Here is a 17,583-nt window from a genome sequence, read left to right on the forward strand (position 1 = left end):
TAAATATGTGCCTCAGACTGTCCAAATAATAGGTACAAATAAATAGATATGAGATTGTCTATTTGTATAACATTAAATATGAATATTTGCTGAATTTAATAAGTAGCTATACAGTCAATTTAAAATGTCCAATTTATTTCAAATGTAATAACCTGTTTTTTTTTATTTTTCAGGCATCTGACAAATGCATGTGTGGTTGTCCCATAAATTGTGTCATATTTTTTGTGCACTCAGCAAGAGATATGTATGCTACATATTCTGTATTTGTATTAATTTGGGATAATGATCAAGTGTAGCTTTGAAGGCATCTTCTAAAATATTGTAATATACTGTAAGTAATATACTCATGTTTAGTCTCTATAAATACATGCTAAATTGTATTAGATGGGACACATATATGTTGACCAGATACATTTATTAATACAATAAATTATAGTATATTAAATATACAATTAAAAGATATATAGTAAACTGTATAAACTGTAACAATAATTGATAGCAAAACTGTTTTTCTGGTTGTCTGCTGGCATCTGGTGGTTTGTACGAGAGTTGCAACCAAAGGGAATTATAGTGTCAAATGACCATATTTTCCCAGTAAACCTATTAAGAGACAAGCTCCAAAGGGCCTAGCAGACAAGTTTCAGTAAGGGTGCATCCCATATTCACCAAAGATTAGAATAAAAATGTGTGGGGTATATCACATGATATAACCTCATGCAAGGAGAAAGAAGGGGCTTTGCTGCTGAATTTTGACTGACAAACTGTTGCAATGGAATCCGGTCTCTATAAAGCAAATCTGTGCCTAACTTCCTTATCCATATTGCAATACCTTTCTTCATATTAGGTGACCTGGATCTTTGTGAAAAAGCTGAAACATTTAAATTGGCTTTACAAGTGATGTATATGGTTATTTCATACTTTTATATTTAAATAAAAGATATTCTAAAGCTTTAGTTAGATTGTAGTAGGTATACTGGTATTAAATATTAATGTTTAGAAATAATTTTGTATTTTAATATCATAAATTAATTACAGTTATTGCTATATATATATATATATATATATATATATATATATATATATATATATATTAGAATTTTCCTTATTGTAGCTAAATAAGAAGTTAATTCAGGTCAGCCGAATTGGCATATAAATTGGCGGTTCGCATTCATAATATATATAATTTCTGGTGTTTTTAATTGAAGTTATATAGAATTATTTGTGTGTTATGTTGCTTAATTTTACTTGTTTGAAAGTTATCTTAAATCTATTGAGACCCAGTAAGATTTGTGTGAAGTATCTTGGTATATTGTTTACCTAAACACTGTGAAGTTAGCGGTCCATTGTCATGCTCCGGTGTACATGCGCTCAGGACACAGATCCTTGGGGCAGTGGTAGGGATTTGGAGACCCCAAACCCTGACCCAAGGAAGAGTATCCTGGACATGGATAGATTATATTCTGTGATTCATAGTTACAAGAAGTTATTGTAGAATTCATGGAGAGTGCAACATATGTATACAATATATTCTGGCTTCACTGCGACTTACAGTTAGTTAATAGGAGTAGCTGCAGGATTCATGAGAGAAAAATATAGCAATGTAGGTTGTTCAGGCTTCAGAGTAAACTGGTAGAAGATTGACTCATAGATGCAAACTAAGGTTTGTTGCAGGTTCACAGTACATAATATTATATAGAGCTGTATGTCAGTAATAGGAAGAGCAGCACAGGTGATAGACAAGTTGCAAGTTTAAGGCATTAAATACTGTTTGTGCATATATTGGAGAATCACATGAAAGCTTTTAACGGAACACATAGATGCAGAGTTCTGAATATATTAACATATTTGGAGGAGGATAATTCAGCTATGACAAAACTTGTAACAGAGAATAGTTATAAAGTTCTAAGTAAGATTCTGTTGTAGTAATTAGTGAGTGATTATAACCAAATGCATATTTGTAATTTAAAATAAAGTTCACAGTTTGTTAAGTAGCAGTATCCAGGAAACAAAATGGTATTATATGGATACTTGCGATTAGATGATTTTAAGCATAGCTAAAAGGAAAGGCTGTAGCTTGAATATGCTGGTAAAATCCATGCAGTGACAGTCACAGACCTCTGTTGTTCTGGAACACAACTTTAATGCTAATGCAATGCACATTAGGCCTGAGATGGTTTAAAAAGAGGCTGAGGGAATCAGGTACATGAATGATTAATTAGGCAGGTAAATTGAATGCAGATACTGCCCAAACCAGCATGATTGTCAGTAGCAGGGAAGGTAGTCTTTAAGGGACAGTGATATCAGGCAGGCATATGTTACATCCATATTCTGGTATTTTATTGTGGTATTTTAATGTGATTTAATGTGAGTAAGGTTAATTTTAAAGGTATAATTTTTATGATCTGCCGTATAGAATATTGTAACGGAATAAGCGTGCATAGTTGATTCAAAGCTAGTCTCTACTTAATATATTTCAATGTGTTTATACATTTTAACTAATCTAAAGAATTTAGGAATAAATATTAATTTCAATTGTTTCGTATATACATTTTAATTGGGAATTATTTTAAATAATAATAATAAATAGATGGCATTATAACCCTGCTATATACTGACATATTATCTGGAGCCACTTCAAGAGATTATAATATTTATCGCATTTATATAATATATTTGTAGTAAATAGAGATTATAAATTTTTTTTTAAATTAATTTTCAAAATTAATATTCATTTTTTTTTTCTCTTATTGGTCAAAATTGTATTAGCATTTTTATTTAACTAAATACTAAGCCAAAATAATAATGTCTGTTACTAGAAGTGAATCCAATGAATCTATACATAGTATTGAAATATGTTCCCCAAATAACCCGTTAGTCAGGCAGAAACACTTAAAACAGAAGCCATTACTCACCTTAAAAATAGATTAAGTATTAAGGGAGAATTAGGTGCTTACATTAAGATACTGAAGACTAAGGTAAAATATATGGTGTGGCGAAAGTGAAATATTTTAAGGGCTGTTAAAATTTAGCCAACCTCAAAAGCCGAGCAAACAAGATAAAATAATTTTCAAAACTTGGGGTCTGCTCCTCTATGTGAACGATGACATGTACAATAAGATTGAAGTACAAAACTCATAGTTTTAGCAACTGAGGGGTGAAAATTATTCCTTAAGGTTAGATGAGGAAGAGGCAGAACGAGTCCAGGATAAAGTGGATGAGTTTGCCCAAAACGTGGCCACCTTACAAAAATATAACCAGAGTTTAATAGCTCAAATAGAAGATTTGCATAAACAACTTGCACAAAGCCAAAGAGAGTTAAGTGGTTTAAAAGGGCCATATTGTAATAATGAAAACCCCTCTATTAGCAATGAGGAAAATGCAGATCATTTTAAATCCCTTAAAGAATTGATGAGAAATGAACTGCAGAACATGAGGGAAGAATTTAAACAAAGAAATACACTTCCCAAATAGACAGTCACCTCATGTTATAAATTCAGGGAACTGCTATACTTCAGATGAGGGGGAAAGCTCTATTAGTGAGCCAGAGGGCAGAGCAAGCTATCCAAATAGCCCACATAGTACTAATGTACGTAGGGGGTCTCCCCATAGTAAATATAGGGCAGATAGGGGGCACTCCAGACCCAAAAATAAGGTCCCTAGGAAAGCCCAAGATATGTCTAATAAGGTATATGACACCCCTAAAATAATTACTTTCTTAAAGGATGCAGTACCTACATTTTCCAAAAACAGAACCACTTCTATAATTGACCACTTAGAGAACTATGGCCTAGATTTAGAGTTGGGCGGTAGCCGTGAAAACCAGCGTTAGAGGCTCCTAACGTTGGTTTTGGGCTACCACCGGTATTTAGAGTCAGTCATTAAAGGGTCTAACGCTCACTTTCCAGCCGTGACTTTTCCATTCCGCAGATCCCCTTACGTCATTTGCGTATCCTATCTTTTCAATGGGATCTTTCTAACGCCGGTATTTAGAGTCGTGGCTGAAGTGAGCGTTAGAAATCTTACGACAAAACTCCTGCCGCAGAAAAAAGTCAGTAGTTAAGAGCTTTCTGGGCTAACACCGGTTTATAAAGCTCTTAACTACTGTGCTCTAAAGTACACTAACACCCATAAACTACCTATGTACCCCTAAACCGAGGTCCCCCCACATCGCTGCCACTCGATTAAATTTTTTTAACCCCTAATCTGCCGACCGCCACCTACGTTATACTTATGTACCCCTAATCTGCTGCCCCTAACACCGCCGACCCCTATATTATATTTATTAACCCCTAACCTGCCCCCCACAACGTCGCCGCCAGCTACCTACAATAATTAACCCCTAATCTGCCGACCGCAAAGCGCTGCCAACTATGTTATCCTTATGTACCCCTAATCTGCTGCCCCTAACACAGCCGACCCCTATATTATATTTATTAACCCCTAATCTGCCCCCCTCAACGTCACCTCCACCTGCCTACACTTATTAACCCCTAATCTGCCGAGCGGACCGCACCGCTACTATAATAAAGTTATTAACCCCTAATCCGCCTCACTCCCGCCTCAATAACCCTATAATAAATAGTATTAACCCCTAATCTGCCCTCCCTAACATCGCCGACACCTAACTTCAAGTATTAACCCCTAATCTGCCGACCGAATCTCAATGCTACTGTAATAAATGGATTAACCCCTAAAGCTAAGTCTAACCCTAACACTAACACCCCCCTAAATTAAATATAATTTAAATCTAACGAAATAAATTAACTCTTATTAAATAAATTATTCCTATTTAAAGCTAAATACTTACCTGTAAAATAAACCCTAATATAGCTACAATATAAATTATAATTATATTGTAGCTATTTTAGGATTAATATTTATTTTACAGGCAACTTTGTAATTATATTAACCAGGTACAATAGCTATTAAATAGTTAAGAACTATTTAATAGCTAAAATAGTTAAAATAATTACAAAATTACCTGTAAAATAAATCCTAACCTAAGTTACAATTAAACCTAACACTACCCTATCAATAAATTAATTAAATAAAATACCTACAATTATCTACAATTAAACCTAACACTACACTATCAATAAATTAATTAAATACAATATCTACAAATAAATACAATGAAATAAACTAACTTAAGTACAAAAAATAAAAACAAACATTAGAAAAATATTACAACAATTTTAAACTAATTACACCTACTCTAAGCCCCCTAATAAAATAACAAAGCCCCCAAAAATAAAAAAATGCCCTACCCTATTCTAAATTAAAAAAGTTCAAAGCTCTTTTACCTTACCAGCCCTGAACAGGGCCCTTTGCGGGGCATGCCCCAAAGAATTCAGCTCTTCTGCCTGTAAAAAAAACACATACAATACCCCCCCCCCAACATTACAACCCACCACCCACATACCCCTAATCTAACCCAAACCCCCCTTAAATAAACCTAACACTAAGCCCCTGAAGATCTTCCTACCTTGTCTTCACCTCACCGGGTCCCGATCTGTCAAATAGAGGGTCCGAAGTCTTGATCCAAGCCCAAGCGGGGGGCTGAAGAGTGACGTCCATCCTCGGGCTGAAGTCTGGATCCAAGCGGCGGCTGAAGAACTCCATCATCGGGCTGAAGTCGGAAGTCCATCATCGGGATGAAGTCTTCTATCAAGCCGCATCTTCAATCTTCTTTCTTCCGGAGCGGAGCCATCTTCTTCCAAGCCGACGCTGAACATCCTCTTCAACCGACGCCTACTAGCCGAATGACGGTTCCTTTAAATGACGTCATCCAAGATGGCATCCCTTGAATTCCGATTGCCTGATAGGATTCTATCAGCCAATCGGAATTAAGGTAGGAATATTCTGATTGGCTGATGGAATCAGCCAATCAGAATCAAGTTCAATCCGATTGGCTGATCCAATCAGCCAATCAGATTGAGCTCGCATTCTATTGGCTGTTCCTTAAAGAATTGATGAGAAATGAACTGCAGAACATGAGGGAAGAATTTAAACAAAGAAATACACTTCCCAAATAGACAGTCACCAAATAGACAGGAAGAAAATGGCTCCGCTCCGCTCCGGAAGAAAGAAGATTGAAGATGCAGCTTGATAGAAGACTTCATCCCGATGATGGACTTCTGACTTTAGCCCGATGATGGAGTTCTTCAGCTGCTGCTTGGATCCAGACTTCAGCCCGAGGATGGACGTCACTCTTCAGCCCCCCGCTTGGGCTTGAATAAAGACTTCGGACCCTCTTCTGGACAGATCGGGACCCGGTGAGGTGAAGACAAGGTAGGAAGATCTTCAGGGGCTTAGTGTTAGGTTTATTTAAGGGGGGTTTGGGTTAGATTAGGGGTATGTGGGTGGTGGGTTGTAATGTTGGGGGGGGTATTGTATGTTTTTTTTTTACAGGCAGAAGAGCTGAATTCTTTGGGGCATGCCCCGCAAAGGGCCCTTTTCAGGGCTGGTAAGGTAAAAGAGCTTTGTACTTTTTTATTTTAGAATAGGGTAGGGCATTTTTTTATTTTGGGGGTCTTTGTTATTTTATTAGGGGGCTTAGAGTAGGTGTAATTAGTTTAAAATTGTTGTAATATTTTTCTAATGTTTGTAAATCTTTTTTATTTTTTGTACTTTAGTTAGTTTATTTAATTGTAGTTATTTGTAGGTATTGTATTTAATTAATTTATTGATCGTGTAGTGTTAGGTTTAATTGTAACTTAGGTTAGGATTTATTTTACAGGTAATTTTGTAATTATTTTAACTAGGTAGCTATTAAATAGTTCTTAACTATTTAATAGCTATTGTACCTGGTTAAAATAAATACAAAGTTGCCTGTAAAATAAATATTAATCCTAAAATAGCTAAAATATAATTATGTGTTAGTGTTAGGGTTAGACTTAGCTTTAGGGGTTAAAAAATTTATTAGAGTAGCGGTGAGCTCTGATCGACAGATTAGGGGTTAATACTTGAAGTTAGGTGTCGGCGATGTTAGGGAGGGCAGATTAAGGGTTAATACTATTTATTATAGGGTTAGTGAGGCGGATTAGGGGTTAATAACTTTATTATAGTAGCGGTGCGTTCCGCTCGGCAGATTAGGGGTTAATAAGTGTAGGCAGGTGGAGGCGACGTTGTGGGGGGCAGATTAGGGGTTAATAAATATAATATAGGGGTCGGCGGTGTTAGGGGCAGCAGATTAGGGGTACACAGGGATAATGTAGGTAGCGGCGGTTTACAGAGCGGCAGATTAGGGGTTAAAAAAATATGCAGGGGTCAGCGATAGCGGGGGCGGCAGATTAGGGGTTAATAAGTGTAAGGTTAGGGGTGTTTAGACTCGGGGTACATGTTAGAGTGTTAGGTGCAGACGTAGGAAGTGTTTCCCCATAGTAAATAATGGGGCTGCGTTAAGAGCTGAACGCGGCTTTTTTGCAGGTGTTAGGTTTTTTCAGCTCAAACAGCCCTATTGTTTCCTATGGGGGAATCGTGCACAAGCACGTTTTTGAAGCTGGCCGCGTCCGTAAGCACCGCTGGTATCAAGAGTTGCAGTGGCGTTAAATTATGCTCTACGCTCCCTTTTTGGAGCCTAACGCACTGAAAACACTGCCATTATGTGAACTCTAAATACCAGCGGTATTTAAAAGGTGCGGGGGAAAAAAAGCATGCGTTAGCTACGCGGGTCGTTACCGACAAAACTCTAAATCTAAGCGTATGAAAATTCTTTATCCATAATGAATGTTACTAGTGAGCAGTCAAAAATTTAATTTCTGCCCTGGGTATTTGAGGGTAAACATCACAAATTCATTGCTTCACTAAAGGATATGAATATTCATTCCTGGAGTGAAATGAAAAATCAGTGCAAAAAGGAGTTTGGGCAATATCGCACTAAAACCGCTGTGAAAATAGCTGTATACGGTTTAAAATGTAGTGCCAATCAAAGCCCTATAGAATTACTTTCTATACTAAAAAGTGCGTACAGTATGGCCGAAGATTACCCCATATTTCAAAGCTCAGAATTTGTGAATTTAATTTACGAAGCATTGCCCGCACACATCAAACTTAACTTAGCTAGAGATTTTGATGAGAACTGCTTATTGGACTGGCTGATCAAAGAGAGTACAAAGTTATACTCTATTTAGCAGTCCAGTGAACAGGGGGTTAAAAAGGAACCAAGGCCCAGCCCCAAAATAAGAAAACCTATGAGGAGGTGGCCTGAGAAAACAGTCCTTGACCACAAAGTTTTAACTCTGCCCCTCCCCCATCATGGGCTGAGGCACAGAGAGAATATACTCAAAATGGGGGGCATACCCAGATAAATAATTATCCCCAAAGAGATGAAACTGACAAGGTAATTGATATCCCCATAAACATAAATACCAAAAGTGGCGAAAATACTCTCAGGGTAACCAGACACCCCATGTAAAAAGTGCTCCCTAAGATATTAATGCTGAACAAGTTGAACCCCAAAGACAACCACATAAAAATAGAAACAATAGCTATGATTCTGAGGGATCCCAAGGATCCAGGTATCAATGCCCTGGGATATAAAAAATTGGTCCATGGGTAAAAAGAGCTTGTATTGTCAAGTGGGCCAACTTAGTACACAGTTAAGTCAATTATGTACACTATTTACTAATATGAGTCAAGCTTTGATGGCTCAGAACCCTAATAACCCTTTTTTAGGGGTACAGCCAGAGGCTAGCAGTGGGCCACAGGCACAGTCATAAATACTGCGGTATTACCTGAGAGGGGAGAGATATACCAAATAAAATTATAAATGTCAATAATGGTACTAATCATGTTCTCTCCCTACAGACCAGGAACGGACGATTTAGCTGTGATGACAAGCAACCTCAGTCTGGAAGCTGTATTAAACGAATTTGAATGTTTATAATTTTATCGAATATGCACATTCGAAATTTCGAATATAACATTCTATTTAACAAATACTATTCAGAAGTTCAATAGTTCATGTAGTAGGGAGGGAATCTAGTAAATTGATACATAATAGATACAAATATATAATTTCAAATGTTTCTATACAGAATATTGCATAATTGGAATATTACATTTAAAGAAATCATTAGAAATACTATTACAAACATATAAATTCGAATTTTTCGAATTCGAATATTGCATAATTCGAATATTACATTTAAAGAAAGCATTAGAAATACTATTACAAATATAAATTAAATTTAAATAAAATAAATTCTAAACTAATATTTTCGAATGTAATCGTAAAATTCGAAACCGAACATTCGAAAATCGAATGTTAGAATGTTATGTAAACATTCGAAATTCGATTCAAATGAACGAATGTGTTAAAATTCGTTTCATTTTTCGAATGTTGCGAAACATTCGCCCATCCCTAGTTTCAACATTGGACCAAGATCCAGTCAAGTTGCAGAACTAACTGCTGTTTTAAAAACCATTGAGATGGCTATTGAACACAATATTCATGAATTTGTGATCATTACTGACTCAAATTATGTGCGTGATGGAGTTTTGTTGAATATCTGCCAACTTGGAAAAGAAATGGCATGCAGAAAACTAACAACAAACCAGTCAAACATGGCAAGTTGTTCTGCGAGATTGATAATCTAGTGGTATACAATGGGTTAAACATACACTGGAAGAAGACCAAGGGTCATTCCAGAATTCAAGGTCCTGGTAAGGAAGGCAATGATCTTGCGGATTCATTAGCCAAACAAGGAGCCATAACTCTAGAACTCCTTAATATCGACCACCTAATGGGTGCAATTCAGTTAGAAGCCATTACCAGAAACCAGGCTAAACAACAGAGTGAGCCTAACCTGGTACAATGGAGTCAGGATTCTCCTAGTGAGGACCTGATCACTGGTCAGAAGGAAGACCCTATTGTAGGCATCTTCTATAAACATATAGAAGATCCTGAAAGCAACCCCATCTCAAAAGATGATTGTATTGGTAAGGAAGATCTTAGAATCTTAATGAAATCCAGATCACAATTCAAGTTACAGGATGGTTTGTTAGTTAGAACCTCCAAAACTGGCATCCAACAATGGGTGGTACCTACAAAGTTCAGAGTTCTCATGCTTCAACATGCCCATGATGCTCCAACATATGGTCATCGTGGTGCCAAATTAACGTATGAAATATTACATGACTACGCCTTTTGGCCGCATATGTTGAAGAATGTTCAAGCCTACTATCAAGGTTGTTTAATCTGTCTACAATTCCAACCCACTGCGCCAATGCATAGAGCGCCATTGCAGAAAAGGGGGATGGTAATGCCATGGTCAGATATACAAATTGATTTTATTGGTCCAGTAACAAGGTCACCAAGAGGTAACAAATACATGTTAACAGTAACATGCCTATTCACTAAATGGGTAGAGTGCATCAGTGCACCTAACAATAGTGCTGAAACATGCATGGCATTGCTCATCAACCATGTGTTTTCTAGATTTTGTTTACCCCAGCGAATCAAATCCAATAGGGGACCCACTTCACTAGCAAAGTGATGACCAAGATGTGGATAATACTAGGGGTAAAAAAAGCTCCATATTGCATATAGAGCTGCCTCAAGTGGTGGGGTAGAGCATTGCAACCAGTCCATTGTGAAAATCCTTAAAAAGTTTGTGAGTGAAACTGGTAAAGACTGGTATGTAAAATTACCTCTAGTCCTAATGGAATTAAGAGCAACTTCAAGTAGTGCTACTAAGATGTCACCTTTTGAATTGATGACTGGTAGAAGAATGGTTCTACCTCAACATCTACTGTACCGTACATAAGACCAGAACTTGATAAATGCCACCAATATGCAAAATAAAAATATGTGGAGAACTTAAGGAAGCACCTGCAATATGCCTTTGCACTTGCTCAAAGGAACATAGAAAAGTTTGCAACTGCTGCTAAAACCTATTATGATCTCAAAAAGGAATATGAAATAAATGATAACGTTTATCTTTATAAATTTGGAAGAGATCAGGCTAAGGAGAAGAAATTTCTTCCATCATGGAAGGGTCCTTTTGTCATTACTGACAAAATATCTCCAGTTGCCTATAAAATTAGGATCCCTAAAAACGATACTTTTATGGTCAAATGGGTCCATATTAACCAGTTGCGAGCGTGCCATCCTAGATCCCAACTACAAGTCATAGATGGAGAATGAAATTTCATATCCACTAAAATGCTCTAAAGAAATATTGTAGTTTAAAGAAGTCTAGCTAACGAGCATACATATAAGGATAAAAAAACAACAAACTCTCTTCATAGAAGACTGTCTATGATGCATACTGTCAATACACTCACCAAGTACCACTGACTTTAAACCAATTCAAATACATGTGTCCTACATATATTTAAAATTGGAAGGGGGACTTATGTCAGGGTATCTGTGAATGTCAGTAGACAATACACACACATATATATATATATATATATATATATATATATAATAAGATAAAAAATATATATTAAAACATATATAAACGAATACCAAACTAGGGTGCTTCTGTAACGTATATAGCTTTTTTAATTTGGGCCTCTCTGAACAACTGAAAGACCCTTGGACACAGTAATATTTGAAAAGAGACTCTGGGACATTGCATATACGGTTTTGACTGTGACTGTTTGACCAGAGACCACGGAGTTTTGGGAACAAGTGTACGGTTTGATGTAGAATGGCAGCCTGTATATGTGGTGACTGAAGGGGAAACCCATTGCACCGGAAGGGGGTTCGTGGTGAGCAAGTCCTTGGGCCTTTTGATTTTGTGCCGTATACATACCTCATCTGTTTGAGGTTGAAAAGTATGAGTATGTTTTTTGTAATTTTCGCATTAAAGTTCAAGTTTTATTATACTGCACTCAGATCAGTCCCTTGCGCTCCTGTCCTCTTTTCTTTTAATAAGATAAAATATGTATGCAACCTATCAAATATTAAATTTGAGCATGCTCATTTTATCGCTGAATACATTCTGTGTATTGCAATTCTGAGGTCAGACATGAGATGTCTTGCTGACTACACATCAAAATTCAATCCTCCCCCTTTTTCTTGGTTACACAGGAGAGAACAAAGGATTTAGACCTTTGTATAGATAAGACTGAAGGGCCACTTCAAAGTAAATATTAGCATTATGGAGCCCTCAGATGTATGTGACCTTATATGGGTTCCCTGCCCAAGATGAGTAATAAAACTTACAGGTCCCCTGTAAGGAACAGATGGTCCATCTGTAAGAATAGTGGAATATACATACATACTCAGAGGAAATAGCCCTTAGCATATAGGTGTAAATTGTCCCATTCTGAGCCCCCAATATGCATCTCCCAGACAAGCTGGCATTTCAAGTCTCTGTATGACATGGGAAACTAGATCTCAGATAAAGGAATTGTGCCTAATTTTCATGTAGTTTAAGATACTCAAATTTAATATATATATTCAGACACATATTAAATATGAACATATGAATCTGGGAGATTGTCTATGCCTAAGAAGGGTTAATATGGGAAGCTGAAAGCCTAAGAATCAAGATTTCAACATGTCTTAACCTATGTATTTTTGAAAACAAAAGTACTAAGGATTCGAAGTTTGGACAAATCATATATATAGTTTTTAAATATTAAATATGTGCCTCAGACTGTCCAAATAATAGGTACAAATAAATGGATATGAGATTGTCTATTTGTATAACATTAAATATGAATATTTGCTGAATTTAATAAGTAGCTATACAGTCAATTTAAAATGTCCAATTTATTTCAAATGTAATAACCTATTCTTTTTATTTTTCATGCATCTGACAAATGCATGTGTGGTTGTCCCATAAATTGTGTCATGTGTTTTGTGCACTCAGTAAGAGATATGTATGCTACATATTCTGTATTTGTATTAATATGGGATAATGATCGAGTGTAGCTTTGAAGGCATATTCTAGAATATTGTGGGACGTAATATACTCATGTTTAGTCTCTATAAATACATGCTAAATTGTATTAGATGGGACACATATATGTTGACCAGATACATTTATTAATACAAGAAATTATAGTATATTAAATATACAATTAAAATATACATAGTAAACTGTATAAACTGTAGCAATATTTGATAGCAAAACTGTTTTTCTGGTTGTATGCTGTCATCTGGTGGTTTGTGTGACAGTTGCAACTAAAGGGAATTATAGTGTCAAATGACCATATTTTCCCAGTAAACCTATCAAGAGACAAGCTCCGAAGGACCTATCAGTCAAGTTTCAGTAAGGGTGCATCCCATATTCACCAAAGATTAGAATAAAAAGGTGTGGGGTATATCACGTGATATAACCTCATGCAAGGAGAAAGTAGGGGCGTTGCTGCTGAATTTTGACTGACAAACTGTTGCCTTGTAATCTAGTCTCTATAAAGCAAATCTGTGTCTATCTTCCTTATCCATATTGCAATACCTTTCTTCATATGCGGTGACCTGGATCTATCTGAGAAAGCTGAAACATTTAAATTGGCTTATCTTCTGATGTATATGGTTATTTCAAACTTTTATATCTAAATCAAAGATATTCTAAAGCTTTAGTTAGATTGTAGTAAGTATACTGGTATTAAATATTAATGTTTAGAAATAATTTTGCATTTTAATATCATAAATTAATTACAGTTATTGCTATATATATATATATATATATATATATATATATATATATATATATATATATATATTTTAGAATTTAAATAAATGGGCTGCTTGCATTAATAATATATAAATCTATTGAGACCCAGTAAGATTTGTGTGAAGTATCTTTGTATATTGTTTATCTAAACACTGTGAAGTTAGAGGTCAATATTCTGGTATTTTATTGTGGTATTTTAATGCAATTCAATGTGAGTAAGGTTAATTTTAAAGGTATATTTTTATGATCTGCTGTATAGAATGTATAGAATATTGTAACGGAATAAGCATGCATAGTTGATTCAAAGCTAATCTCTACTTAACATATTTCAACGTGTTTATATTTTTTAACTAATCAAAAGAATTTAGGAATAAATATTAATTTAAATTGTTTCGTATATACACTTTAATTGGGAATTATTTCAAAGAATAATAATAAATAAGTTGTATTATAACCCTGTTATATACTGACACAGCAACTCATCAACTTTGGCACAGAGAAGAAAAAAGTAATCACATATACCACAAAATGCAACACTATAGTACCCACCTGACCAGGGTAATTTTCTGCAAAGTTTAAACAAATAAAAATGCCTGATCTTTTTTCTTTCAAATTATTAAATGTAAATGTATTGAATTACATTGAAATTATCTATAAAAGTTATCTTTGATTTGGTAACTAGCAAGGGGACCTTCTCCCAGCTTTATCCTTTTCATTCAGATCATGCACAACTTGGGTCATGTGTCTTTGTTGTATTTAATGGTGAGCAATATTATACAAAGACACAAATCATTTTAAGATAATTTGTGTATTCTAGAATATAAACAACTACATTCCACAACAATACCTTCCCCAAAAACAGCACAGTGTTGATGCAAAGTCCCAGTATAATATCACCAGCTAATTCCAGCTGTCTTTGGTAGTCACATGATGCTGACACTAGGCACTCCATGTACTTAGTTGTCAATTAATCTGATATTGTAGATGCGGATAAACTCGCTGTTACTCGCAGCGGGCAAAAATGGTGTCCGCTGTCACTATGTGCTAAAAATCCAACCATAAATAGACACTTCTAACCCGATGCGAGCAGTGGCGGATTATTGATAAATTTGAATCTTTGTACGCTGCGACTAAGATAATGTACTTAAATGTCAGTAGAATTGTATGGACAATTATTAACACTTGACAGGCAAGGTGTCAGAAATGTCATAGTAGTCGTGGGAACAGAATTTGGCTACTATAAAAGTGCAACTTTTCTAAACAACTTATTATTAACATTATTCTTCAAAATTTTTGATCAGTTCATACAGTGCATTTTTTTGTAATATTTATTTACAAATTTGATATGGCTTCATCTGTATCTGATACGACTTCAAAATCCAAGACTCCTCACTTTTCTCATCAGAAAAACGTAGTTTTGATTGATATGATTATTGACTCTTTATTTGGATGTCATGTCAAACAGACCAATTTTACAATGAGGAAGATGATCTGGCAACGGATAAGCGATGCAGTTAGTGCCCAGGGTCCAGGAAAAAAGGATGTTGAACAGCTCAAGAAACATTATAACGACATCAAACGTTTCGCCAAAGCAAAATTGGCCAGAGAAAAAAATTCTGCACGTGCTACCGGGGGTGGACCAGCATATGTGGCCGACTTAAATAACTACAAGCAGAAGCTTGTTCAGTGTCTAGGGCCTGAGATCATCACCGTCATAACGGACGACTGTGACAGTGATTTGAGAGGTAAATGTCTTATCGTAATAATTGACGACAAATGCTTGTAAAATATCGATAGTTCTATTTGTCCAATATTATGGATAAAAAATAACCTTATTTGTCTTCTTACAAAAGAAATTAGCTGCTTACGTACGTTAAGTCACACATAGGCCCCAACGATTTAGATTCATATAAATTATGATGCATTATTAAAAATTTTTTCATTACTATTGATTTTTGAACTAAATATATATATATTATATAAATAAATTTAAAAAATTAGAAAAAAATATGATTCTAAAATAATCTGGTTTCTCTAATTATCTGTTGTATGAAGCTATAATGGGAATATAAGAAAAAATTGGATATTTATCTACTGTATTGTTCATGCATACAATAGTGTATTCAAATCTAAACATTAAATTCTTACTCGATAGTAAAAGACCTTTTTATGATGCATATAAAGCTTTTTTTTTTTTTTATTAGTTTATTATAAATATAGGGGAGAACTATGTAATGTGATCCCTATAGATATAGATACCATTGTGCTCACGCCACACCTTTGTAATAAAAATTTGTCAAAAATTTAAATAATAGGCCCAATTTAATTGTAATAGTTATGTAATTAAATGCCACGTGACAATGTTTATTTTAGAATATGCTCAGATACAAGTAAATAATATGATATTAACTTTGATCTCAGTATATTCTGGCCTCCTCCTGATCAAATCCATGCCATTTTATTTATTATCTATTGACTTTCATTTTACGCAATTAAAGGAACACTTATCCCAAAAAAATTATTGCAGGATTCAAGTATAGAATACAATTTTAAACAACATTCCAATTTAGCTCTAATATCTAATTTGCTTCATTCTATATATATCCTTTGTTGGAGAAATAGCAATGCTATTTCGTTTCATGTCCCTTTAATGATTGTGCCAGCAGCCACTGGTGTGATCAGAGTATTACCAGTATTAGCTTTATTATTGAACTGTAAATTTAAAAAAAAACAATTGTAATTGATTAATAACAATATTAATTTTTTTTTCATTTTTTAAAGCTACACCTACACCACAACCACAGCCAGGGAGGAGTACCAATGAAGCACCCAGTACTTCAAGATCTTCTGGAGCTGCCCAACAATTTGAAATACATACCCCAGAAAATCAGGATGAACAAGTGGAAACACAGGCATCACCACCACAAGAAACAGGGGATGTAAATATTGCAAATCCACCAGCTGTTGGACTATCGGCCGATGTTGGCTTAACTGAAATGTTGTCATTTGCAAGGCAATATAGAGAGGACCACAGGGAGATGCAGAATGTAATTAATATTAATATTGAATGTTTGGCAGCCATATCGGAAAAAAATATTGAAATTGAAAAGGAGAAAGTGGAAATTGAAAGGCAAAAATTAAATCATCAAAGAGGAATGTTTCAGTGGCAGAGGCAGATGGACGAAGAAAAAAAATTAGCAAATAAATAGAGCCATAAGCCTCACTGAAAGGACACTCCAATCACTATTAGCTATTATAAGTGAAAGAGAGGGTACAACAGACCCCAAAAGACCAAGGCTACAATTAACTTTTTTTTATTTATACCCCCAAAATTTCCAAGGTTATATTTTATTTTGCTTTTTTTAATACATATATATTTGTTCTATAAAGTTTTTTTTTATTTTTGTTTTTTTTTAATTATTTTTTATATAAATTGTGTTACTAAATAAATATAAATTTTTTTGAAAAAAAATATCCTTAATTCATAAAAACTCAAAATTTTCAATTATTCATTGATCAAAACCAAAAAAAATGAGTTGGCATTTTTTTTAACCTTTCTTAGGAAAATGATATTCAATATTTTTTTATAAACAAAATAACAAAAAAAGAAATCAAATAACATATTTTCGGTACAGTAAATCAACTTTCTCCAATAGCATTCCCAAAGTTGCCCTAATTTTAGAGATTTTTAGTTTAACATTATCTTCAAGGCAACTCTTAGTGCTTTTGTCTTCAGTTTCAGTAGTTGATGTTGAAGATACATCTGTAGAATAACAAAAACAAAACAATTAGCATTTAACTTTACATATCCATATTCAATTTATAATATGATTATCTGTTCAAAAGTATTACCTCCTGCTGGTGTATTATCTATATCAACAACTATATTGGCTTCTACACTTTTGTCCACTCCTTTGAAGCTTTCATCAGACCCAATTTATCTTCC

At 34.8% G+C, this 17,583-nt stretch overlaps 1 protein-coding gene across 2 annotated transcripts; it reads left to right on the plus strand.

Moving 5' to 3' along the window:
• Positions 1 to 284: 284 nt before the first annotated feature.
• LOC128653419 (myb-related transcription factor, partner of profilin-like) lies at positions 285 to 16,951 on the plus strand. 2 transcript variants are annotated; one of them, XM_053706689.1, is made up of 3 exons: positions 285 to 331; positions 15,103 to 15,382; positions 16,419 to 16,951. In XM_053706689.1, exons 2-3 carry the CDS (start codon positions 15,115 to 15,117, stop codon positions 16,844 to 16,846), a joined length of 696 nt encoding a protein of 231 aa, XP_053562664.1. In that variant the 5' UTR covers positions 285 to 331; positions 15,103 to 15,114; the 3' UTR covers positions 16,847 to 16,951. The 2 variants fall into 2 exon arrangements, with proteins under 2 accessions (XP_053562664.1, XP_053562663.1); XM_053706688.1 differs by lacking the exon at positions 285 to 331 and having other exon boundaries at positions 13,809 to 15,382.
• The last annotated feature ends 632 nt before the right edge of the window (positions 16,952 to 17,583 follow it).

This window comes from Bombina bombina, chromosome 3 (assembly GCF_027579735.1).
Source record: "Bombina bombina isolate aBomBom1 chromosome 3, aBomBom1.pri, whole genome shotgun sequence".
Classification (NCBI taxonomy): domain Eukaryota; kingdom Metazoa; phylum Chordata; class Amphibia; order Anura; family Bombinatoridae; genus Bombina; species Bombina bombina.

Bases quoted from the DNA above. Each gene is read 5' to 3' on its own strand.
- LOC128653419 (XM_053706688.1), top strand. From the start codon at position 14,983: ATGGCTTCATCTGTATCTGATACGACTTCAAAATCCAAGACTCCTCAC. The intron at 15,383-16,418 runs GTAAATGTCTTA...CATTTTTTAAAG, and splicing joins CTGTGACAGTGATTTGAGAG to CTACACCTACACCACAACCA.